This window comes from Dermacentor andersoni, chromosome 6 (assembly GCF_023375885.2).
Source record: "Dermacentor andersoni chromosome 6, qqDerAnde1_hic_scaffold, whole genome shotgun sequence".
Lineage (NCBI taxonomy): Eukaryota > Metazoa > Arthropoda > Arachnida > Ixodida > Ixodidae > Dermacentor > Dermacentor andersoni.
In genome coordinates, this window is record NC_092819.1 from 172,011,200 (window position 1) to 172,038,947 (window position 27,748).

General features: G+C 48.2%; 1 protein-coding gene across 1 annotated transcript in view; it reads right to left on the reverse strand.

The window, feature by feature from the left end:
- The window catches only part of LOC126523437 (luciferin 4-monooxygenase-like), a 245,123-nt gene that overhangs the window by 209,135 nt on the left and 8,240 nt on the right, over positions 1–27,748 (reverse strand). The window contains exon 2 of the mRNA XM_050172052.2: positions 9,177–9,280. Coding sequence (XP_050028009.2) covers positions 9,177–9,280 — 104 coding nt within the window. The remainder of the gene's footprint in view (positions 1–9,176; positions 9,281–27,748) is intronic.

A 27,748-nucleotide genomic window follows, 5' to 3' on the forward strand; every position in this document is an offset into this window, starting at 1 on the left:
CTTCTTTTGTCGGCGTATGCATAGATTTCAGGCTTCGTCGGGATGACGGCGTGTCGTTGCTATTTCGTCGAGATAGACCTTCAAGCCTCGTCATTAGCGGTGGAGGATCTTCGGGTTTTCGACGTACGGCAACTGCATCTACATCGGTTGCTGAGCGGGCGGTGGTGTGGAGTGCCCCATGCATCTGTCTTTCTTGGGCAGTTGCGCTGTGCGAGGGAGACGGGAGAACTGTCGGGGGTGGCAAACGAGGGAATCGCGAGATTAAGGGGCCCTGGCATGGTCATGGACGTGGACCTTAATAGCGGACGATAGCGGCATTGGTCAAATCTTCCAGCGTAGGAGGCGGCAATTCGTGATGCACTTCGGAAACTCCTAGCGACCGTCGTAGTTCTTCCTTGACCATGATGATGAAGTATAGGGTTTTGTGGAGCAAGGACCAGTAATGGCCAACGGACGCCAATAAATGGTATGATCTAGTCAATGGTGTGGGCAGTGGCAATGGGTACATGAGACATGGCTTTATGGTGGCCTAAAATATTCACTGTAAAGTCCGCAAATTCTGTGCGTACTAAACCTCTGACAGTGATATGCGGGGTGGAGAGTGGTTCGTAGCGTGAACATAATAATGTGCTACGAAGGGGTGATCGACTCAGATGTACCTATGGGAGTATCGCTACTGCCTCAGCAACGCCCTTGGAATGTAAGTGCTCCACGGCATGCGCTTTAGTAAGCGCTTCCAACACAGCAGTGGCATCTCAAGAGAGAACGTGCTACGAATTTCTTGGACTGATAATATGCAGCGCGGCGACCTCATGAAAAAAAACTTAAAACAAATTTTGTGAGAAACAATGGTTTCTTACCGGGAAACATAGCTGAATGAAGTAGGATATGTTTTTCTTAAGCAAGTGCAAAGTGATTTTTCCTTTCAGCATTTGCTTCCGAACACTGCAGTAGGATAATTAGCCGCTCGGCGCATCTACCACAGACGGGTGGCTCAGTGCCAGTCAAAAGGTAAGGAGGTGTGCCATATGTGTGGCCTATTCTCATTCAATGCAAGAGGACGTCTTATCGTCGTGACTTTGTTATTGATGCCCAATTTCCCAAGTGTGGCTTAATTACATGGAGCTTATTCGATGTCTCCTCGTCCTCAAAGTGTTGCGAATTATTCCGCAGATTTCCTACGTAAAAATTGATTCAGGTATGTGGCTGCAACATGAATGTACGGATTGCCAGCTCTTCTTGTTATGGAAGTAGCCATCTCATCTGCAGGAACGTTGCCCTAGATGCCTGTCTGACCAGGCACCCAGCATAATACATGTTGCTCAGATGCAAAACTTGTGCAGAGCAGCGAATAAGCATCGTTGATTACAAGAATTGTATGTTTTCCGAGTGATTTGAAAGCTTTCACGAGGCTTAGGGAGTTTGTGAATACAATGGTTTTTTCTAGTTTAGTATTCCTATCATGTTTCAGAGCCGCCATCACTGCTTACGCTTCTGCTGTGAAGATGCTGGTTCCAGGGTACAGGACGTCGGATTCCGAAAACATTGGATCTATCGCTGCATAAGAGTCGCCGGCATGCGACTTGGATGCATCTGTTTAGAATTCAATTCAATTATATTTTGACTTGAATTCTGAAAAGTGCATTTGCATAAGTAACTCATGAGCCGGCTTAGTGACTTGAACAAGCGACGTGTCACACTCGACGGGGTACCACTGCCATGGTGGTGGCAGCTTCGCAAGGAGCCATTAGATGAAAACGGAGTTGTACTCCAGTGTTTTCATTGAGTTCTCTCACACGCACGGAGAATGACTCTCTTGTAAGAGGTCGGTTGCGAAATAGTATGTCAGATTTCACGTCACTTGTCGTATGATAAGAAGAACGTTCGCAATTGGATTGTACTTTTAGAAAATATGTGAAATGAGAATATATCCTCTGCCGACACGCAGACCACTCATTTGCCTGAACGTATAGGCTCGATATTAAACTGGTTCGGAAGGCACCCGTCGCGAGGCGGATACCTAAATGGTGAACAGGTTGCAGCCTCTTCGACGAACTCGGTGTAGCAGAGCGGTGTTCAAAAGCGCCGTATTCGAAACGTTCACGTATGATGCTGTTGGAACGGTTCATGAGGCACGTTCTGTCGCTTCCACATGTAGTGTGCAATAAAATCTTAAGGTTAATCGTTTTAGACATTTTTCCTTAACGTATTTATTATGGGCAGTAAAGGATAGTTTTCAATCAAGAATCACGCCTATAATGTGCTCTCTGCTAACGGGTATTGGTTGTCTGTGCAGCTCGATAATTGGCTATACGATGAACCTTCAATTTCTTGACAAAAAAGGAGGACACAAGAATTTTTATTGGGACTGAGTTTAAATAGACTTTGTTTTGCCCTATTTGACAGCTTTTTAAGTCCAATTTGCACTTGTCACTGGTATACTGAGAGGTACCGAGATTTGCAACCAATCTGTACATCGTCCTCGCACACGTAATAAAAACAATTTGGAGGACGCCTATGCTGCATCTTTAAGGCTGGAACGCGATACCATTCAATGATACCTCAGTGCTTCTCACGCTTCCCGGCAACTGCAGCGTATGTAACCGTAATAATCATCGGGAAACTCCGCCGGTGAAAGCGATGCACGAAGGCGAGGTTTGTAATCGTTTTTTTTTTATGTTAGGGGGCTGCGTCGCTCCTATTAGGGTAGACCTCAAACGGCAGGCGCAAAACACAATTGTGTTAAACGGGGTTTGTGTTTTTGTTTTCTCGTAGCGGCATTATGTTTTCTCGTATATGCAAATTGCAATGTGATGCTATCATGTCTGTTGATTGTGTTTAAGTCATACTTTAAGGTTTTTCTCAGTGTATTACCACAAGAAATTCGAGTAGTTCAGTAATTTCCTTGCGCTACACGGAGGGCGTACGCAATAGGGTGTGCGGGGTTCGAAATTATTTTTGCCGAAGCGACGCCGGACGCGGGATTTTCTTTGACATTGGGCCCCTAACACTATCGCCATAAAATTGGCTGGAGGTAATGACGTTTGAAGGGAATTAAGCTTTACAATATAAAGGGTGCAACACATCACGGCTCACTGAGGAAGCCCAGTTTCCTGTTTGAGCGTAAGTGATTATAGACTACCTAATTTCACACGGAATATAGGCTGTGTAAGTATATTTGTATAATGTTTATCGAATTGCACTGATGCCCATCGCCGACAGGTCTCGCAGTATTATGTACCGCCAGGTTGTATTGTACACCTTTTCTATCTCGAGAAACACAGGTAAGAACTGGTTGTGTAGGAATGCATCCCGAACATGTGCATCGATGCGCACAAGATGGTCGGTGGAAACCGCCCTTCTCTAAAGCAGCACTGATAGGAATAAAGAATTTTATTTGACTTAACGAAGTGCAATAGGCGATGTTCTATAATTATTTTCGAAAAGTTTGCAAATACAAATTGTGAGGGCGGTAACTTATCCCTAATGAGGGGCCTTTACGTTGTTTCAGAATTCGAATGACAAGGGATTCTTTCCATGCAGTAGGAATGTACATGGCAGGCCATATATCATTGAAAATAGTGAGTAGCGTTATTTTAGTATCACTGTGGAGGTGAGTAATTATGTCGTACATGATTCGGTCGGATCTTGCTGCAGAACTCTGACATGCAGTCAAGGAGCCTCACAACTACGCGATCCTAAAAGTAAGTTTATAGGATTCGTTCCGTCTGCATTTGCGGTCAATGACCTTGCGTTCTGTTATATGTTTGTGCTTCAGGAATACCTCAGAATAATGTTTAGAACTGGACACACGCTCCGAGTGCTCGCCAAGAGCACAACTTCTTACCAATGTCGGGCTTGGTCTGCCAAGCTTTTCGCTTTGTCGTTCATTAGGCGCAACGCACTGATTTGTTGTCCCTTTAGCCTTCTTAGCTCATTTCATGGTTTCACATCCTGAGTATACGAATATCTGAGTATACCTTAGAGTAACCTCTCCCAGCTTGCCCTCCTTGCCTGTGGTCGTGTCCTTCTTCACTGGAACTTGACACGTTTAAATTTAACTGGATTTTTAGCACGAGTAAGAGTTTGCCACGGGTTTTATATCATCTCCTTCGCACCTGTACTCAACTATCATTCCATCAAGAGAGCCTTATTTTGAATGAAGCCCCATTTGTTTGATTAACCACCCTCTTACTTGCGTCAATAATAAAAATGGTAAAGTAGGATGCGGCATGATCTATACCAAAATGCTTATAAAATTTCATGATAGGTAGGTGGATTCCCTAAAACATATTCAGTTAGCCTAGGCTAGCCTCCAGCGAGTGACATGAGGAGGGGAGTCATGTTAACTTAACAAGTTTAGAGTTACTGGGAAGTGGTCGCTTCTAAATGGATTTTTGATGACATGCCATTTTAAATCATGGAAAAGGAAGGCAGAGCCAACCAGCAGGTGCATTGATGAATATGAATTATGATAACTGTTGTAATACGTTCTTATTAAAGAGGCACGCACCAGAGTTCACGAGGAGGTTTTCTTTAAGTCGACCCCTCACGTCGCATTCCGAGTCTCCCCACAACATTTTATGAGCTTTAAGATTACCTTACTTTAAGAGTACTGGATGGTCTGTAAGCTGAATAATGAGATTATAGAAATCGGAGTTTCTGGGATGAAAGTTTGGGGGTATTTATACAGAACATACAGTGACCAATTTATTAAGAAAGTTGTAGTTTCGCCGAAATGCATCGTTTGTGAGAGGAAATTACCAGACACCCACACGAAGTTTGGATAGTACTTTTATCAGCCGTACCAACTTGTAAACATTCGCATGCTAACCAACTTAACAAGCATGGTGTCAGCGCACAACAAGCATAAACGCATCACACTCGATGACGGTGGACACTCGCTTTCAAACACTGGCGTCAGGAAACGCAGCAGCAGCAGCGAGCGAAATGAGCTTCGTGCGGCCTATTGCTTGAACGCAAAGTGAGCGCCGAGAAAACATAGCACGCATAAAGCTGCGGCCGCCGCCGCACATAGACTCAGCGCCCAACGCAGATCGCTCTCAAGATAGGGCCGCCAGCAGCCGCCACAGGCGCAGTTGCAGCCGCAGTAGAACGCCGCCCCCGTCCCTCGCCTCCTTGCGGTGTTTCGCGCCTGATGGAACGCGGCGCGTTTCCTCCCCCCTTTCGTCCCTCTGGCGCGGGCCAGATCGAGCCGCGATGGTCGGCTCCTTTGGCACGGTTTCACTTGCGCATACAGCGTAGAGCGCGTGACGATGGCGTTATCGCCGTTGAACATTATCTGAACCTTACGGCGACGCCGACACCGACGGCAGGAAATCAGCCTGTAGTGTCCATATAACTTGCATCGCAATAAAAGCCTTGCCCGTACTAACACTGCCTCAAAGGGCGTCAGAAGGGCGGCGTGCAGTCAAGCTACAGACTTTTCTCCGAAAGCGCAAGAAAGACGCGGATGGAGACGAGACGACAAGGACAAGCGGTCATTTTTTTTTCGTCTTAATGCGTGATGGAGGCCATTCTGAACTGTCCCTCCCCAACTATAGAACTTCGTTCAAATTCTCCGATGTTGTCTCGCTTCAACTATATTCTTTGCACTTAAATCATAGAGGGTTCTTTGAAGCCCTACACGAACTCTTCCTCGGTGAGGCTCAAGAATCGTCATCGGAGATCACTCAATGACTTGTCATGAGTAATCGATGTGGGGTCATCGTCATTAGCATATTACCAAATGCTACGAGCTTCATTAGTTAACTGTGCTGTTAAGTATCGCGCACCTCAAGGAGGAGGACACCGCTGCTCGCTTTTGACACTTTGTTGCCAGTACCTAATATTTCAGTAAAACATTTAGCCACAGTTAAAGGTGAAATAAATCGGGTGGTTTTTCTGGATCTTGACTATATTGAACATAGGAGCGTGGTAATGACTCATTGCGCTGGATGAACAGCTGAAAAATTTCTTCGGTGCGCCTTCTTTTGGAAGTAGAGCGATAAGGAAGTGAGGGCAACATCTTAGGGTCAAACAATGAAATCTTCCTTACCTCAGTACGGAAGCCTTCATTCCGGTGAGGCCCCACCTTATGCCCCTCTGAAAGCTTCATTACTGAGGGGCCCTCAGTGAAGGTTTCCTTTGTGCTTCCTCATCGTAATGTAGCTCAGAAGCTACCATCATGCGTTTTTACGCCGCTCCTGGCACTGAACGAGCGCTTTACCTCATTGCTTACCAGGTGACGTTTGCTTGCGCATGCGTACTTTCGCCAGTCTGCGGAGAAGCGCAAGCACGGTACGTCTTCCAGGCACGTTCGTATCAGCCGCACGTTCGGCATGAGTGGCGTTGCTAGGCGTTGCTAGGCACGACGCCGGCGTGCCAGCGTTGTTGGAGCCCATGAAGTTTTGTGCTGTAATGTTGTACTTTGTTATGTTTAGTAAACAAAACTAGAAGAAAGCGTGCACGCGTCTCTATACTAGAACATCAATTTAAACGCGATGCGATGACACAACATCTTTTTATTGAACAGTGTGGTGCTCGCGCCATGCTTTTAAGAGATCCTCTCGAACCCTGGTATGCGGCAAGCGTTCCTTATGTGAGGTTGGGCGAAGGGAGCTTTCAGAGTACGCTTGCTTCCTCCATCGGTCCTTCGCTGGAAGGAGGCCTCACGTAAGGTTGGGAAGCGGTCGAAGAAAAGGAACCTTTCCTTGTTTGGGCCTCATCCACGCAGAATGTATTTAAATTCGGCAGCTACACCAGCCGCACGCCACCCAGTCCGACAAGAGGACGCTGTTAGTCGCGAAGGAAACACAGACGCTAGCGGTATAACGAATATAATATAGGGAAGTTTGGGTTGACTACACAGGGTTAATCCCCTTGCTGCCTGTGAAATCTGAAGTAAAGGAAGAAGAGACAGGAACGGTCGAAATTAGAATTCAATTTCCTCCAGATGGGTCAGTGCGAAAGTGCCGTCTGCGTGATGCACAGGTGAAAGGTGTGTGCTGCTTCCAACGAGGGGCATTGGCTCAATCCCAGGATCCCCTTTTCGCCGGACTCGGCTAAGCCGCGCACAGCAACACCAGGAAGGGTCTAACTCCCATTGCTCGGGCGCGTGGTTTCGCCACAGAAGCAAACGCCTGGTGACGAAGACGCCCCTGTAGGGCATCCTTGACCATGTCAGTGACCGAGGCACCCTAAGGTTATCCGCACACAATATCCCTGAGGGTCTCTCGGGGGTGCCGGCGGAGTCTATTATTTGGATTTCGCACTGCAGTGTGAAAACTTGGCTATCATATTGCCTAGTACGCATTTCCAGAGTTTTCTCAACTGTCGTTGCCTCTGTAAAGCACTTAACTACGGTCTTCGGCAGGTTGCGCATCAGTCCTGCGAAAAGGTCTTGCTTTATGCCCGGTGCATCTAAAAGGGGACTTTTTCCTCCTCTGAAATTTCCGGGTCGGCGTGCCGGAGTCGGGTCATATCTCTTCCGATTGCCTCAACGGGCACGGGGGTTTCAGTAGTAGTTCGGCCCACTCTTTCCGAAGGACACTCGTTGAGCCCCGAGGAAATCTGCTTCGAAGCAGGTCCCTTGACGTTAGGGTTGACTATCGATTCTAAAACCATGTCCGAGCAGTCGTCCAAAGAGAAATATAGTTGGCGCAGTATGTCCTCGCATATACAGTTGTTGAATGTCACGATTCGTGCATACCTCTGCAGCCAGGTATCTCGGTCTTCAGCCGAGGATCCACAGAAAGTTGGTGACCCCATGGGCTGTCGAATTGTGATGGTCGCTGACGATGCTGAGTTCATCATCATGGTTCCCGACTTGGTCTTGGTCTTCCTGGTCGTCAAGGGTAGATGTCTGGGCTCTCAGAGTAGGTTTCGTAACGTGAGGCTAGCCCGATGGCCCGGGGGCTATGCTGGTACCTGTCTTCGGGTTTCAGGCAGTGACCATGGCTCTGTGGGACGTCTGGTACAAGAACGCAAACGTACCTCCACCAGATGTCACTTTTTAGTGACGGTGAAGAACGACGCAGTACCAGAACTGCGTGTTACTAATTTGCCTCTTTCTTGGTTGAACTTGTGCCCAGGAAAGCAAGTAACACTCGAGCTCACCAATAGCGGCGAACGCAGTCCTTGATCGCCAAAAATTTGATCTGCGGGTCAGCCGTGTTAGCTTTTATACATGACTCGTCGGAAGTTCCAGGGTAATCGCTGGTGTCCCCGCGCTTTCCGGAATCTACTACCCAATCTGTGTCGCGCATACAATCTGATTATAGAAGGCTTCGCGATTACATGCATAAAAGATAGAATAAACGAAAACATTCGAATAAGTTCTCAATCGTGCAGGTGCGTCTTGCACTAGGAGATAACTTTTAGTTGATTGTGGGTAAAATGCCGTCCCCGAGAAAAGCATAAAGTACACGTGTGAATATTTATTTTGCTACCCAAACATTACAAGTTGTGTAATAATTTTCCAAGTGGCTCCTTATCAACCGCGTTTGAAAAATTCTAATAACAAGCCATTCAGCGGAAGCACCATATCAAGGATAGAAGAAAAATTGGGTACTGTCGATAGGAAGTTGTTTAACTGTATGCAAGTGCTTTCTAAAACCATGTTGATAGGGCGATATTACATAGAACTTTTCGAGCAAAGTAGAAATATGCATCAGAATGACGGGGTCCAACTGTTTAGATTATGTGCTTGTAATACGGTCTTTCGGCACTGATGCACAAACGATCGGCTCTTCTTTTGTGTTTGTTAATGGGACTAATGCGCACTATAAGCCACTTGTCGGGTATTGCACCTGTTACTATCGATAAATCAAAGAAATCTATCAAAACATAAGACATTTGTTCCGTGTAACGGCCACAGAAAAGCATTCGGTATGCCGGTCGGCTTTGAATGTTATTTGTCTATGTTTTAACATCGAGAAGCATTGATATGACCCATGCACGCATCACGTTGTAAATAGAGCTGCTATAGAGGGCACTGTACTCATAGGTAAACCATTGTCCCATCTTGTAAATACAGTATGGCATCAATGAAAGCAAAATGCACGGGTAAAACTTTCTGTTGTTCTTTTACGTTCCGTGCTCAGCGGCATCGGAGAGTGTAAATGCTTGAATGGAACGAAAACGCAATGCCCGAGAGTTGAGAAAAAGCGCTGTACCTTGAGGGGAAGCTTGGAGTGGATTGCCATTGCCTTCGGTACTAATTGTTGATTTGTGAATATATGGGTCGCTCCACCATCACTCATTTGGAAAAGAAGTTCCTCTGAAAATCAGCACGAGAAACAATGAGCACTTTTACTAGTCGTTGCTTCAACGGCAACATCACTGCAGATAACAGTAAACAACTGGTTTCGACAACAGTGGTGGCTGGGCCATTTAATGAGAAAATATGGAAACTACAGAAAAGATCAGGAGACAGCAGTGACAAAGCGAAACCCACTTGGTCACTGTTCTCTTCTAAGTGTTGTGGTCTGCCTCAGTAACCTTTAGATGGCGTGTAAATTCAATTCACATTTGTGAGGCAACAGTTCGCGTGACTGCTGAGTGTTTTAGTTACAGAATACGTCTCTTTAATATATTTGTTCATAAAAACGTCTGTGTAAGCAAACTATGAAAACAAAAGACAATGTTTAATGCTGATATATACCAGAATTATAAACACTTCGAGATCTGTTTCCCCATTGCACAAAAAATATATAATGTACAAAAACTTTTAGCAATATCATCACACTGTCCAGCTGCTACCCTCAAATGACTTACTGAGTGGATATGAAGAATATTGTAAAACGCGTTGTTCATAAAAAATAGTTGGGGAAATGCTTCATAGGAATGCTGTCAACGCGTTCTTTTTTCTGTAGAGCTGACGGTACACGAATGCACTGAATTAAAGAGGAGATATTTCGTGCATCAAGCTCCGCGCATGAACACTGTCTTAAGAGGCAGAAGGAACATTGTAGCAAAATGATGATAGTGGCGTCCTTGAAGCTGACGGTGATACGTAGTTCATAATGCAAGGGCCAAAGGTGGCCAAAGAGGGCCAAGGCAGTAATGATGAGTACTCAGTGGACTAATGGCTCATGTGACGTGGCTGCATAGAGGCCTAAAAAATAGCTCTAAATTGCTTAAAATATACAAGGAATAAAACTATGAGAACGATTGAAGTGGGGTACGCTATAAGTATAGGCTGTGGAACAAGTCTACGATAGCGTTACATGCATAAAAATGGACATGTGATTTTTGATGACGAGTGGCACAACACCCTCAGCGGGCCCATGAGTACATGGGCACGGAGGCGTCCTCGAAGCAAAAAATAAGTTGGGATTTCGCAACGCTTACCATCAAAATGCGTTATCATTGCGTCGTACTGCTTCGGAGTCAGGGCCTCCTGATTTCAACCACATTCTCCATATTATTAAGTAAGGTTCAGGGACACAACACATATCATGCATTTTCGAGGAGCGAAGTGCAAGTGAAGGTGGGTCGGAGCAACCACTGTTAGCTCCAGAATATATAATATCTATATATATATATATATATATATATATATATATATATATATATATATATATATATATGTATATATATATATATATATATATATATATATATATGTGTGTGTGTGTGTGTGTGTGTGTGTGTGTGTGTGTGTGTGTGTGTGTGTGTGTGTGTGTGTGTGTGTGTGGATATGGAAAAGCAAACCGAGGCGCCCACTATAAGAGCTCAGCTCTACGGTGCCCGTTCCTGCTTTGAACGTCGGCGTGTCCCGTCCTCGTTCGGCGAAACCGAGCGATCATGGATCGCAGCGAGGAAAAAAGGAAGGCGATAGCGAAGCGACCGTGAGGAGAAACATGGAGGGGGATCCTGCAGTCAAAGGAGGAGGAAGGAAGCGGAGGAGGAGAGTACGACGAACGGGTGAGGAGAAGAGCAGATAAACGGATTGGACTACATTCACGCATCCTTTGCAGATGAACCTCATCTACGAAGGCGAAGGTGTTAAGGATACCATGAACATGTGCAGGCCACTTGCAGTAACGCCGATGTTATATACATCGGCAGTGCGCGCGGAAAAATTGGTCGTCATCGTCATCATCATCATCATCATCAGCCTGGTTACGCCCACTGCTGGGCAAACGCTTCTCCCATACTTCAACTACCCCGGTCATGTACTAATTGTGGCCATGTTGTCCCTGCAAACTTCTTAATCTCATTGGCCCAACTAATTTTCTGCCGCCCCTATCTATGCTTCCCTTCCCTTGGAATCCAAAACGTAACCCTTACTCACCATCGGTTATCTTCCCTCCTCATTACACGTCCTGCTCGTGCCCATTTCTTTTCCTTGATTTCAACTAAGATGCCATTATTTCCAGTTTGTTCCCACACCGAAACTGCTCTTTTCTTAACCCTTAACGTTACACCAACCACTCTTCTTTCCATAGTTCAATGCGTCGTCCTCAATTTAAGTGGAACCCTTTTCGTACGCCTCCAGGTTTCTGCCCCGTACGTGAGTACTCGTAAGACAGAGGATAGTGGCAACCTGTTGTTCATGATCAGAGAATACTTGCCAAGCGCACCCCAGCCCATTTTTATTCTTCTGATTATTTTAGTCTCATGATCCGGATCCGCGATCACTGCTTGCCCTAAATAGATGTATTCCCTTTCCACTTCTAGCGCCTCGCTACCTATCGTAAACTGCTGTTCTCTTCCGAGATTGTTAAATGTTAATTCAGTTAACTGCAGGGTAATTTTTAGACCCACCCTTCTGCATTGCCTCTCCAGGTCAGTGAGCATGCATTGCAATTGGTCCCTTCAGTTACTAAGCAAGGCAATATCATCAGCGAATCGCAAGTTACAAGGGTAGTCTCCATTAACTCTGATCCCCAATCCTTCCCAATCCAGGTCTCTGAATACCTGTTGTAAACACGCTGTGAATAGCATTGGAGAGATCGTATCTCCCTGCCTGACTTCTTTCTCTATTGGGATTTTGTTGCTTTGTTTATGGAGGACTACGGTGGCTGTGGAGCCGCTGTAGATGTCTTTCAGTATTTTTACATACGGCTCGTCTACACCCTGATTCTGTAACACCTCCATGACTGCTGAGGTTTCGACTGAATGACTTTCTCGTAATCAACGAAAGCTATATATAAGGGCAGGTTAGATTCCGCACATTTCTCTATCACCTGATTGACAGTGGGAATTGTTGAGTAGCCTTTACGAAATCCTCCCTGGTCCTTTGGTTGACAGAATTCTAAGGAGTTCCTGATTCTATTTGCGATTACCTTAGTAAATACTTTCTAGGCAACTGACAGTAAACCGATCGGTCTTTAATTTTTCGAGTCTTTGGCGTCCCCTTTCTTATGGATTAAGATTATGTTGGCGTTCTTCCAAGATTCCGGTACGCTCGAGGTCATGAGACATTGCGCATACAGGGTGGCTAGGTTTTCTAGAACAATCTGCCCACCATCCTTCAACAAATCTGCTGTTACGTGATCCTCCCCATCTGCCTTCCCCCTGTGCATAGCTCCCAAGGCTTTCTTTACTTCTTCCCGCGTTACTTGGGTGATTTCAAGTTCCTCTAGACTATTCTCTCTTCCATTATCGTCAGGAGAGCCACTGGTACTCTATAAATATCTACAGAATTCCTCAGCCACTTCACCTATCTCATCCATATAAGTACTGATATTGCCGGCTTTGTCTCTTAACGCATACATCTGATTCTTGCATATTCCTAGTTTCTTCTTCATTGCTTTTAGGCTTCCTCCGTTCCTGAAAGCATGTTCAATTCAATCCGTGTTATACTTCCTTATGTCAGCTGTCTTACGCTTGTTGATTAACTTGGAAAGTTCTGCCAGTTCTATTCCAGCTGTAGGGTTAGAAGCTTTCATACATTGGCGTCTCTTGGTCAGATCTTTCGTCTTCTGCGGCACCTTACTGGCAACCTGTCTAACGGAGTTATCACCCAATTCTATTGCACACTGCCTAATGACGCCTATAAGATTGTCGTTCATACCTTCAACACTAAGGTCCTCTTCCTGAGTTAAAGGCGAATACCTGTTCGGTACGTTGCTGCGGAATTCCTCTATTTTCCCTCTTACCGCTAACTTATTGATCGGCTTCTTATGTAATAGTTTCTTCCGTTCCCTCCTCAAGTTTAGGCTAGTTTGAGTTCTTACCATTTTATGGTCACTGCAGCGCACCTTGCCGAGCACGTCCACATCTTGTATGATGCCAGGGTTAGCGCAAAGTATAAACTCTATTTCATTTCTCATCTCGCCATCCGGGCTCCTCCCCGCCCACTTTCGACTATCCCAATTGTGGAAGAAGGTACTCATTATCCGCATATTATTCTGTTCTGCAAACTCTACTAATAGCTCTCCTCTGCTATTCTTAGAGCCTGTGCCATATTCGCCCAGTGAATTGTCTCCAGCCTGCTTCTTGCCTACGCTGGCGTTGAAGTCGCCCATCAGTATAGTGTATCTTGTTTTGGCTTTACCCATCGCTGATTCCATGTCTGAATAGAAGCTTTCAACTTCCTGGTCATCATGACTGGATGTAGGGGCGTAGACCTGTACGACCTTCAATTTGTACCTCGTATTAGGTTTCACAACAACACCTGCCACTCTCTGGTTAATGCTGTAGAATTCCTGTGTGTTACCAGCTATGTCCTTATTAATAAGGAATCCGACTCCTTTTCCTCGTCCCTCCGCTAAGCCCCGGTAACACAAGACGTGCCCGCTTTTTAGCACTGCGTATGCTTCTTTTGTCCTCCTAACTTGACTGAGCCCTATTATATCCCATTTACTGCCCTCTAATTCCTCCAATAGCACTGCTAGACTCGCCTCACTAGATAACGTTCTAGCGTTAAACGTTGCCAGGTTCAGATTCCAATGGCAGCCTGTCCGGAACCAGGGATTCTGAGCACCCTCTGCTGCGTCGCAGGTCTGACCGCCGCCGTGGTCAGTTGCTTCGCAGCTGCTGGGGACTGAGGGCCGGGGTTTGATTTTTGTATTCATATAGGATGTTGTGGCCAAATACTGCACCAGGGTGGCCAATCCTGCTCTTGTCAGTGGGATCAGGCCGCACTCCAGGCCTGTTTATGCAGTTTTATAAACAGGCGGATTTTCTTTTTTATCCGGTGGAAAATTGCGTGGCACCGACATTCCAACCACGGTCGTCTTGCACGCGAGGTGGATGCTCTACTTCTACGCCACCGCTGCACGTCGGTAAAATTAGAACTGTAGAAAAGGGCGTAAACTAATGATGTATGGGGGGAACTACAGAATGGCTTCGGACTACGCAGACGCTTAGAACATATTTTTTTTTTTATAACTCAGTGCAGAGACATTTAGTAGCTTATAGTAGACCTTTATGAACGGCATTTCTAGATATTAAGGGAGCCTACGACAACGTACACAGGGAGTTGTTATGGGATATTCTGGAGCACGAATGCATCGATGATTTCGTGGAGTTGCTGAAGAACATATATAGAGACAACCAAGTACAAATTGTATGGAAAGGCCGAAATTGAAATGAAGTGTTGGAAATTCACCAAGTACTGAAGCAACGGTGTCCTGTAATTCCATTATTGTTCACAAAAAGACTTTAAAACGGTGAATCAGAATTTCCTTTATCATACACGCGCAATCGACAAATGGTGTAACGGAACGTCCCACATTGAGGTATGCGGAAAACATAGTGTCATCAGCAGACAACGCAAGGGATTTCCAGACAGTGCCCACCTCGTGTGGCGACACAACGATAAATCTGGGCCTCATATTTAACACAGAAATATCGTAAATGATGATGTTTACTCAAGAGAAGGGTAAACACTTGGCGCAAGTGGCGCAAACAGCAAGTCACACCCATAGACAAGCCATATGAATGAATTGGCGTATACATAAACGAAGGAAAGGCTTATGCACCAACTAAGATAATCTGATAATAAAAGCGAAACGGAATGCAGCAATAAGGAAACATATGGTGCTTTGTAGCTACAATAAGCTTGACGTGATGTATGGAACCTGGAAATGAGTCATGGTACCAGCGCTGATGTTCGCAAATGCCATTCTGCGCCTAAAATCTGATATATTGTCGGGCTTGAAAGTTAACCAAAGATCGGTGGCCCAGTGGTTTTCGGAGCCCAGGGAAAAACCACCAGTGAGGCAGTGGAAGAAGTGATGGGTTTGGCCTCGTTTCAAATCCTCTCAAAATTGGTTTTCTAGAAGCACTCAGGAACATGGATCAAAATAATGGACGGCTAAAGCACACAAATATCTGCACCTAAAGATCGTGCACACGAAATGGAGGAAGATGTCAAGAAAGTTGGCAACCAAGTACAAGGTAATAGAAACAGTATATACTAACCAGAAGTAATCAGAAAGAAGGTGACGGAAATAGAGACGCCGAACTGGATACGAAGACTGGAAACGGGAAAGACCATGGAGATTTACATGATTGAAAAAAGTTAGAATAGAAACTTTCTACGATTACATGAAGGGAAGTGACATCCTATTTGAGGCTCGAGCTGGGTGGCTAATGGCAAAAACGAACAGGAGGAAATATTTGCAGCTAGATGAGGCATGCATATGTTGCAACGATAATCTGGAGACCACTCAGCACATCCTCAAGGAATTCGAATGGATTCATCTTGGTAGAGCAGTACATACCGTACAACTTCCAAAAGCGCTGGTATTTAAAGTAGATGGAAGTATCAACCGGTCAGCAGTCGAGGTATGCAAGCGACGTTCAGAGTATTGGTGGAAAATAAGCAGGCAAGAGACTAATACGATCAGATTTATTAGACACATAGGCAGTGGTAAAAGGTGGATAGAGATTAAAGGCACGTTTTCAAGAATTCTAGAAGGAAAACAATTAATAGCATAACTGAGTAAATCAAGCAGGCTAGATGGCGACTTGTCGCCGCCCGCTTTCGAAGGGGATGGCAATATATTACCACCATCGGGATCATCATCATTACCATGGAAGCGTCGGCGCAGGCCGCCCGAGGAAAGGAAAAAAAAGAACCAGAAAGATCCGCGTACAGTGCTCGCCGTAAGCGTTTCCGGGTAAAGATTACGGCTGCAGAAGCTGCACTTTCCGGGAGGTGGACACCATGTGGCCGGTCACTGTATAGCGCTACGAGTCGCGGCTGTGCCAGTCGGTGCGACGGCTCAATTTGTCGTGAAAGGAAAACACGTATAGAACTGCGCACAAATTTCGCATTTGGGAGTATTTTAATCTTCGGTGAATTTTTTTATTAGTTATATCATAACAAACTAACAAACTAGTTAGTTGCCTATTTTCACATACATACATACATACATACATACATACTGTCGCAGTCGGTAATGTGGGCAGAAGAGGACTATGATGGTGACCTTGGAGACGACGAAGAAGAGTTTAGCATTATCGCTGCTCTGCGCTTGTTGGCTCAGCCATTAAAAGCCATCTGTGAACAAACGCACGCTTCTTCCTTCCCGTCACATCATTGGTGGAGGTGCGGGGTGATCACTTGCGCAAGACGGAGCTCCGCAGCGGACGTAACCTGGCCGCCATGTCATCCGAAGGAGAGAGTTCAACCACGCCCCGTCGTCGCCACCGACGGTCATCCTGGTCCAGCCTCGCGACCCTGGCATGTTTTCCGGGATCGACAACGTTGACGTCGATGACTGGTTGCATAATTACGAACGGTCACAACAGGTGGGATAACACGCTTTTGCTGGCTAATATAATATTTTACCTCAAGAAAAACAGCACTGGTCTAGTTCGGAACACACGAAGAGATTACGAGTTGGGACCAGTGCAAACAGAAGCTTAGAGATTTGTTCGGCAAGCCCGTCGGCCGCCAACGTGCTGCGAAGAAGGAGCTTGAGACCCGTGTACAGACGTCCACTGAATCATACGTGGCATATATCAAGGACGTCCTCGCTCTTAGCCGCAACGTGGATAACAATATGGCAGAGGCAGAGAAGGTCATCCACGCTTTAGAAGGCATCGCAGACGACGCGTTTAACCTGCTTGCTTACAAGAACATAACAGCGGTCAATGAGATCATTAACGAATGTCGCCACTTTGAAGACGCGAAGAGTCGCCCCATAGTTCAAGAGTTTACGCGTCTACCTAATACCGCAGCTTCATCGACGTGCGAAGACGTTTGCCCACCGCGTGAGACCACCTCCTGCGAGAACGTCGTACGTATCGTTCGGTGAGAAATAATCGAAGCAGCGCCTTCTGCCACGCCAGTAACGCAGTGCTTTGATGATCCCCGGCCGCTTGTGTTTCTCATTCAGTCGGTCATGCGCCAAGAACTTGCCAATGTGGGTCTTCCGTCCATCTGCTCTGCCAGCCGTCCTGACTTCGCTTCGTCTGCTGCTTCTGCCCCTGTTCACCGGAGCCAACACTGTCCATATCCGAGCTATCACAACCCGGCCGAATGGCGCACACATGAAGATAGACCCATCTGCTTTTACTGTGGACGTGTGCGCCACGTCTCTCGCCACTGTCGAAGTTCCCGGCCATCCCACTCTTGACCACGCTTTCCCGCCTACCGCCGCTCCACACTGAATCCTCGCCCGCCATCACTCTCCACCGAGGTTGAAGACGCACCTGACAACGCTCGAGCCACCGCGACCCGCCGCACGCCATCACTACATAGTCGCCGCTATCATTCGCCCCAGCTGCGTCGCTCTCCATCCCCAGCTTACCGTCGCCGCTCTCTGACAGGAAACTACATGGGCAGCGTCCTGGACGAGCGTCCTGGAGGAGCATCCTGGAGCAGCGTCCTGGAGGTGACCCTGCTCTAGAACCACGGCCCGAAATTCCTCTGCTGTCCCTGCCTACTAATCGGAACATTCTGGACGTGGATGGTTTGCCCGTTAAAGCACTCACCGACACTGGAACCCAAATTTTCATCATGAGTGCGGAGCTTCGAACGCGCTTGAAGAAAGTACTCCTGCTGCGACTCGACTGCTCCAGGTCGCCGACGGTGGAACTCTGGATGTGCTTGGAATGTGTACTGCTCGTGTCAGTGTCGCCCGTCGCCACACGTCGATTTTGTTTAGTGTGCTCGAACATTGCCCTCAGAATGCGATCCTCGGACTCGACTTTTTGGCCGCCCATTCTGCTCTGATTGACTGCTCCGCCGGTGTTGTACAACTTGACCTACGCCTACATGTTCCCGTTGGCCTTCCTCCTCAAGGTCCAACTCAGCTTTGTTCCGCGGATTTTATACGCCTGCCACCTCTTGTCCATCTCCTGCCAACCTGCATCCCTGTCTTAGCCTGCCCACTTGTACCTGACGGAGACTATGTCCTTACTCCCGCTGCTTCAGCCCTGCTTTCTCGCAATGTCTCCTTCCAACACACCATCGTTTCTGTTGTGGACAATCAGACATGTCTTCCCATCTTAAATTTCGGAGAGTTCCCACAAGTACTTCTTCGAGGCATGTCTTATGTCACGTTGTCACCGACGCACGAGTGCCACATTTCCGCTTTATATGTTGCGCCGTCTTCGACAAACGCTCATTCTGCGCCTTTTGCACCAGCCCCGACCGGCGTCCTTACAAAGATGATTGCACCGTACCTCTCAACCCAACAAGCCGCAGAGTTCCGTGCCCTCCTCGAGTCCTACTCCGACATTTTCGACCTGAACGAGCACCCTTTGTGTCAAACTACGGTCGCGAAGCATCATATAAATATCGGCGATGCAGCACCTGTTCACCGACGCCTGTACCGGGTGTCGCCCTCTGAGCGACGAAGCTATCTAGAGCGAGGTTGACAATATGCTTGCCAAAGGGATTATTGAACACTCTTCCAGCCCCTGGGCGTCCCCTGTTCTCGTCAAAAAGAAGGATAACAACTGGCGATTCTGCGTTGACTATCGTCATCTAAACAGGATCACCAAGAAAGATGTATATCCACTTCCGCGCATTGACGATGCTCTGGATTGTCTCCACGGTGCCACTTATTTTTCATTTATAGACCTTCGCTCTGGATATTGGCAACTTGCTGTGGATGAGCTGGACCGTGAAAAGACCGCATTCATCACACCAGACCGCCCATATCAGTTCCGGGTATAGCCTTTTGGCTTGTGCAATGCCCCGGCGACCTTTGAACGGATGATGGACATGCTCTTGCGTGGTTTGGAATGGTCCATCTGTTTGTGCTACTTGGATGACGTCATCGTATTCTCTTCAACTTTCGCGACTCATCTTAAATACTTTCATCTGTTCTTTCTGTTTTTCGCATCGCTGGCTTGCAGCTCAACTCGTCCAAGTGCCACTTCGGTCACGGCCAAATAACCATGCTCGGACACCTCGTCGGTTCGTCGGGCATTCGCCCCGACAACGGTAAAGTTCATGCGGTGCAGAATATCCCCGTGCCAACTTGTGTCAAAAATGTTCGCAGCTCTAGTGGCCTTTGCTCTTACTTCCGCAGGCTTGTGCAAAATTTTGGCCATGTTGCCCGCCCTCTGTCTGACCTCCTGAAGAAAGACGTTCCTTTCTTTTGGGGCTCTGAACAAGCATCTGCTTTCTCGCAGCTCATGACGCTGCTCACCGCACCTCCTGTTCTCGCTCATTTTGACGCCTCCGCTCCGACAGAAATCCGCACTGACGCCAGTGGCTACGGCATCGGCGCAGTTTTAGCTCAACGCCAATGTGGGCACGACCGCGTCATCGCCTACGCCAGCCACCTCCTCTCTCCCGCTGAGCGCAACTACTCCATTACTGAGCGCGAGTGTCTCGCTCTCATTTGGGCGGTGAGCAAGTTCCGACCTTACGTATATGGTCGACCATTTACAATTACAACCAACCACCGCGCCCTTTGTTGGATTTCCTCCCTCAAGGATCCCACCGGACGCCTCGGTCGCTGGGCCCTATGGCTGCAGGAATACACATACGCTGTGGTCTACCAGTCGGGTCGTCTACAGCAGGACGCCGACTGTCTGTCTCGTCGTCCCGTCGATATTCCGGATGGTTTAGTGGATGTCGCACCGATCTGCGTTCCTTCGCTCTCTGCCTTGCAAGAGATTGGCGCTGAACAACGATTTGATGAGTCGTTACGCCCCATTATCGATTGCCTGCTCTCCGATCCGTCTGACCCATCTCTTCACATGTGCGTACTACAAAATGGCATCCTGCATCGCCGCAACATGCCCCCCAACGGGCCCGAGCTCCTAACCGTCATTCCGTCTCATCTGCGACAGATTGTACTGCAGCAACTGCACGAAGTTCCTACAGCTGGAAACCTTGATGTCACGCGGACCTATGACCGAATTGGGCGACGGTTTTTCTGGCCCCGTCTCGTCCGCTCCGTCCGACGCTATGTTGCCGCGTGTGAGTGGTGTCTACGCCGGAAAAGAGCAGCTGTGTCTCCTGCCGGACTGCTGCAGCCTTTGGATATACCGGCTGACCCTTTTTTCGCGTTGGAATTGATCTCCTCGGATCATTCCCTATATCAAATGACGGAAATAGGTGGATTGCCGTCGCTACGGAATATACAACTCGCTATGCCATTACTAGAGTCCTACCGACCAGCTGCGCTTCAGACGTCGCTGATTTCTTCTTTCACGATGTTATCTTGCAGCACGGTGCACCTCGTCAACTTCTCACCGATCGCGTTATATGCTTTCTTGCCAAAGTCATAGACGACCTACTTCGATCATGTGATACTAAACACGAATTTACTACCGCTTACCATTCTCAAACTAACGGTCTTACAGAACGCCTCAAGCGGACATTAACTGACACGTTAGCAATGTTTCTTCCGATCATCGCGACTGGGACATTTCTCTACCATTTGTCACGTTCGCCTACAATTCCTCGCGCCACGACACCGCTGGCTATTCACCCTTCTATCTCCTCTTCGGCCGTGAGTCGACTTTGCCTTTCGAGACTCTCCTTTTGACCACACTCGACTCGCCGACAGAGTACACTCGGCATTCATAGCCACAGCGACCCAAGCACGCCAGATTGCCCGCATTCGTCATTCTGCTTCACAGACACGCCAGAAGTGCCGTTACGAATAGCGCCATCACGACGTGCGCTACGAACCAGGTGCTCTTGTGCTAGTTTGGTATCCAACTCGGCGTGTTCGTCTTTCGGAGAAATTCCTCTCGTGATACTATGGCCCTTACCGCATCCTTCGTCAAGTGACCCCTGTCACATATGAAGTGTCTCCACTGGTTGCCACGGTGCCTTCACCTCTCCCTGACATCATCCACGTCAGCCGTCTCAAACCTTACCTTTCTCAGACCGATGAGCTGCACCAATAGGGTGCTTTTTCCGACGGCGGTGATGTCGCAGTCGGTAATGTGCGAAGAGGACGAGGATGGTGACCTTGGAGAGGATGAAGAGTTTAGCATTATCGCTGCTCTACACTTGTTGGCTGAGCCATTAAAAGCCAGCTGTAAATAGACGCACGCATCTTCCTTCCCGTAACAATACATACATACATACATACATACATACATACATACATACATACATACATACATACATACATACATACATACATACATACATACATACATACATACATACATACATACATACATACATACATGCATACATACATACATTGCGAGTAAGCATTATTTATAGGCTTCATCTTCTCATCTGTCTCACTCATCATCGCCATTCTGGGCCTGTGTCGTAAGGCTCTCGCTCGAGAGTACAGTCTGATAAAAGTCTCACAAAAGGTTGCCTCACAAGTGGTCGAGTGTGGTGTCCGGTTCCTCAGTCCTCTCGGTCTCGGTCCCTTTACAGGTTCAAGTACACTACATCCCATGAGCTCCGCTCGGGACGCCGCCTCTAACAAATGCACTCGACCATGCCGCACAACCCGCAAGCCAATACCGCGAAATGCACGTTGCCTGCTACTGCGGCAACCCCTTCTTGGGCGGTCACCACCCCTCCGAAGGATCCACCAGTGCTTTCTGGACTTCGTGGCGACGACATTGAAGACCGATTGGAACAGTACGAACACGTTATTTTGTTTTAAATTATGGGGTCTAACGTGCAAAAACCACTTCCTGATGATGAGGGACGCCGTACTGGAGGACTCAGGAAATTTCGACCACCTGAGGTTCTTTAACATGCACCTAAATCTAAGTACACGGGTGTTTTGGCATTTCGCCCCCATCGAAATGCGGCCGCCATGGCCGAGCACGTTAGTTGCTTTAACCACTCGGACGAACGTGCACAACTTGCGCACGTCGCACTTTATCCAACAGGCGTCGCAAAAACTTGGCATTACAACCACGAGCTCCAATTTCGTAAACTGGATAACGTTTAAAGACCACCTACATTAGATTTTCGCAGACTCATCTGGCTGCTCAGATATCGACAAGAAGTTTGCTGAGAGGGTTCCGAACACAGGGAGAGCCTTACACTTCGTACATCTAAGACGTCCTCGCCCCCTGCCGCCGTGAGAACACCCCAATGGCGGAGATTGAACCTGTACGCCACGTGCTCAATAGTTTTGGGGTTGTGGCATTCAATGCACTTGTCGTGCACAACCTCACATCCATCGCAGACATCAGAAGGTGTCAGCGCCTACATGAGCTACATATGATCCGCTTACGCCCTGGCGCATATGATTTCTGGCGTCCTACGATGGCGAGCTACGTGTACTGATCCGCTCTATCATCCGAGAAGAACTGTACGCGCAAGTTTCGCCAATGTCTCCTGATGTCCATGTGAGGCCCATACAGCTTTCCATAAAATAATTTCACCAAGTGTTCGAATGCGTCGTACGGACTGTTGTACATTTCCGAGTTTTATATTAGATTGAAATTTGAGGGGTAAGAACTCAGTGCCATTTTCAAAAGGAGTGCAATCGGAGGAAGAGGAATCTAGCTGTCTGGCCACCCAACGTACGAGATTTTCTTGATGATTTTCACCAAGAATCCTCTCCCCTAATTGCGTCTGGGTCACAAACCTAGTTAAAGGAGCAGAAATCCTCCACGGCCTCATGTGATGACAAAGGGAGCTGTTTCCAAACTGTGAGATAAACTTTGTCACACTAATCCTCGTTCTCAGGCATCTATTGGACTTGTAAAATAAACCATGATAACAAACACAAATTGGAAGGCACGTGTTTGGCGACCCCTACTCTGCTTTCTTGTTTGCAATTTATTTATCAAAGCAAATACAGAATACGAGCTCACAAAGCACACTACGCAAGAGGACAGATGTATTTTTCCTTTTCTCACGAGTCCTGGTTTGTGTGCATTTTAAGATGCATTATGAGCCTTTCAGTGTCCATTCTAGATAGCTAGATATCTGTTGGGCCATTCGTTCTCGTCTGTTATCCTGTTCTATTGAGTTACACCGCATGCTTTTACAACAATACCTATTAACTACCAGCATGTTCAATCTGCCACAGTATTTTCACTGCAACTTTGTTGAATAAGTATCCCTTTGAGGTGGCAGCTATCGCTCGCATTGTAGAGCAACATCAGCGCTGTGTTCATTTCCTAGTGTATTCTTACGTGGAGTGACGTTTGAAGAACACAATTGTTTAGTAGCGTGAACGAAGACATTCCGCTCTTAAATGCCCTAGGGACAACGTAGGTGTTCCCTACCATATGCTCGACGAGGCCTTTTAGCTCCGGGTCTGCTCGTTGCTGTTTAGTGAAGTCTTCCGCGCTTATTATCCCAAGGAAGGCGTCATCGTCCTCGTCGTCTTGCGGCGGCGGATCGATGTGGGCGAGTGATAGGCAGTCGGCGTCAGAGTGTTTTCGTCCGGACTTGTAGATTATCCTGACGTCATATTCTTGCAGTCTGAGGCTCCACCGCGCCAGCAGACCTAAAGGGTCCTTTAATTTAGCTAGCCAACACAACGGGTGATGGTCTCTGACCACATTGAATGGCCTGCCATATAAGTAAGGGCGGAATTTTGCTGTAGCCCAAATGATGGCGGGGTATTCCTTTTCAGTCCTAGAATAATTGCCTAACGCTTTTGACAGCTACCGGCTAGCACAAGATGTCAACCTTTCAAGTCCGTCTTTCCTCTGGACTAGGACGGCACCGAAGCCAAGGCTACTGGGGACACTGTGGATTTCGGTATCGGCGTCCTCGTCGAAGTGTGTAAGTACCGGCAGCGAATGCGTGCGTCGTTTCAGTTCTTGAAATGCGTCGGCCTGCGGCGTTTCCCACTTGAACTCGACTTCAAATTTCGTTAGATCCGATAGCGGCTCCGCGATGCGTGAAAAGTCAATGACAAAGCGCCTATGGCAGGCACACATGCCAAGGAATCTACGCGCTGCCTTCTTGTTGATGGTCTGCGGGAACTTTGCGATGGCAGCTGTCCTCTGCGCATCGGGGCGGACTCCAGATTTGGTGATGACGTGGCCTAGAAATAGAAGCTCATCATAAGCAAAACGGCACTTTTCCAGCTTCAGAGTAAGCCCTGATGACTTGACGGCATCTAGTACTGTCGCAAGCCGCCTAAGTTGATCGTCGAAATTGCCGGCGAAGACGACGACGTCATCCAAGTAAACAAGTAAGGTCGGCCACTTCAATCCCACTAAAACCGTGTCCATCATGCGCTGGAACATTGCAGGCGCTGAGCACAGTCCAAAGGGCATAACCTTGAACTCATAGAGGCCGTCTGGTGTGATAAAGGCGGTCGTTTCGCGATCTCTGTCATCGACGTCTCTTTGCCAGTAGCCAGACTTGAGGTCCATCGACGAGAAGTATGTCACATTGCAGAGACGATCCAATGCGTCGTCTATCCATGGGAGAGGGTATACGTCCTTTTTCGTTATGTTGTCCAGTCGACGATAATCGAAGCAGAAACGTAGCGTTCCATCCTTTTTCTTCACTAAGACAACAGGAGACGCCCACGGGCTTTTCGACGGCTGGATGATGTCGTCGTGCAGCATTGCGTGGAATTGTTGCCTTATCGGTTAGCGTTCTCGCGTCGAAACTCGGTAAGGGCTCTGGCGGAGTGGTCGAGCGCACTCTTCTGTTATTATGCGATGCTTTGCGACTGGTGTTTGTCTAATTCTTGATGACGTCGAAAAGCAGTCCTTGTATCGTCGAAGCAGACTTCTGAGCTGTTGCTGCTTAACCATGGGGAGACTTGGATTTATGTCGAAGTCTGGTTCGGGAACTACGGTCGTCGGGGTAGATGCGGCAGAATCCGAGAGGGCAAACGCATTGCTGGTTTCCAGAATATCTTTGATGCATGCGATCGTCGTGCCCTTGTTGATGTGATTGAACTCCTGGCTGAAGTTTGTCAGCAATACTTTCGTGTTTCCTCTGTGCAGTCGAGCGATTCCTCTTGTGACGCAAATTTCGCAATCGAGCAGTACGCGTTGGTCGCCCTCGATGACGCTTTCTATGTCAGCAGCTGTTTCGGCGCCGACCTAAATAACAATGCTGGAGCGAGGCGGGATGCTCACTTGATCTTCGAGCACGCTCATGGCGCGGTGACTAGGAAGACTCTCCGGAGGTATCGCTTGATCTTCCGACAGCGTTATTGACTTCGGCTGCAGGTCGATGATTGCGCCGTCTTGGTTCAGGAAGTCCATGCCGAGAATGACGTCTCGTGAACACTGTTTGAGGATAACGAAGGTGGCAGGGTAAGTGCAGTCATGAATGGTTATTCTTGCCGTGCAGATTTTAGTCGGCGTAATGAGGTGTCCTCCAGCGGTCCGAATTGATGGGCCTTCCCATGCAGGCTTGACTTTCTTCAACTAGGCGGCGATGGGCCCACTCATGACGGAGTAATCGGCTCCTGTGTCTACTAAGGCGGTGACTGCGTGGCCGTGGAGAAGCACGTCGAGGTCGGTGGTTCTTTGTCTTGCGTTACAGTTAGGCCTTGGCGTCGGATCCCGGCTGCGTCGCGTTGACTTGTGGCTGGTACGTGGCGTCGTCAGGTGGTCTTTCGTCTGCGTTTTCCTTGCTTCCAGACTTCGTCGGGACGACGGCGTGTGCTTATGTCGTCGAGCTAGTCTCTTCGTAGTCTTCGTAGGTGGCGAAGGATCTTCGTCAGTTCGACGAACAGCAACCGCACCTCCATTGGTTGCTGCTTTTATTTTTCCCAATATGGGCTCACGGACCGGCCCCGGGCTGGGCCAGTGTATGGAAGGCGTTGCGGCGACAGGTAGCGGCCTGGTGACGGCGAACGGGACGGTCGTCGAGGGCTCCACTGAGTAGCGACGAGGTAATCGGCGATGTCACGAGGGCGTTCACCTTCCCTCAGGAGCGCTGCGTCGACGGCGAAGCCTCGCAATGCCAGGTCGCGGTATGGGCATCGGCGGTACACATCGCCGGCTTCGCCGCAGTGGTGGCAGAGAGGGCACTGGTCAGGTGTGCGCCAAATGTCCGTCTTCCTCTCGTAGGTGCGCTGGGTGACGGGTGGGCGTGCTGGCGGCGGTGGCGGACGACGGAATTGGGGCGTTACAGGGCCCTGCGCGGTCGCGGAGGGGGACCTTGACGGCGTGCGATGGCGGCGTAGGCCATCGCTCCTGGCTGGGGCTGCAGTAATTGAGGTTGCACCTGAGGAACTGCAAGCGATCGCTGAACCTCATCTTTCACAATGTCAGCGATCGAGGCCACTTGAGGCTGCGAGGAAGGCAAGACCTTGCGCAATTCTTCGCGCACAATGGCCCTGATGGTCTCTTGGAGATCACCGGAACCCATTGTTTGGATGGCGCACTGAGGCGTGAACACTTAGCGGTTATATGGCCTTATGCGCATTTCTAAAGTTTTCTCAATCGTCGTTGCCTCTGTCAAGAACTCGGCTACGGTCTTCGCTGGGTTTCGGATCAGTCCGGCGAAAAGTTCTTGCTTTACGGCTCGCATCAAGAAACGTACTTTTTTCTCTTCGGACGTTTCCGGGTCAGCCTGCCGGAGAAGACGGGTCATCTCTTCCGTGAAGATGGCGATGGTCTCATTAGGTAGTTGGCCTTGGGTTTCCAGCAGAACTTCGGCCCTTTCATTACGGTCAACGCTCATGAACGTCCTCAGGATATTACTGCGGAACAGGTCCCATGTTGTAAGGGTGGACTCCCGATTCTCGAACGAAGTCCTATCAGCATCTTCCAGAGAGAAATACACATGTCGTAGCTTATCCTCAGAGGTCCAGTTGTTGAAGGCCGAGATCCTTTCGAAAGTTTCGAGCCGGGTTTCCGGATCCTCCGACGTAGCTCCACGGAAGGTAGGGGGCTCTCGAAGCTGTTGAAATACCGTGGGGGACCCTAGGGCTGGCATTGTGATTGCCTTGGCCACAATCTTCTTGGTGTGTTCAGGTAGAAGTCCGTGCTCCGGGGGCAGCTGTTGAAGACGGTGGCTTGCTCGATGGTCCGGGACTACGTTGGTGTTCCCTTTGCTATTCGAGCTTGGATCACGGCTTGAGGGTGGCGTCCGGTACATGAAAGAAAAGCACCTCCACCAGATGTCACGTAGAGTGACGTAAGCAGAACACAGTAGCAATACTGTGAAAGACGAAGCTAAATTTTGTTGGGCGAGCCTGTGCCCACAAAAACACGCTGCACTTTAAAAGAATGGCGACAACGGCGAACACAGTCGCCGATCATCAAAATCTGATCAGCGGGTCAAGCGCGTCGGCTTTTATACATCAGTCGTCGAATATTCCAGAGTAATTGCTGGAACCCGCGTGCCTTCCACAAAGTTCAACGTCGCGCCACATGCAATCATATTACAGAAAGTTCAGTCATAGACAGGGGATGGAAGCATTGATAACATTCGAGAAACTTCCGATAC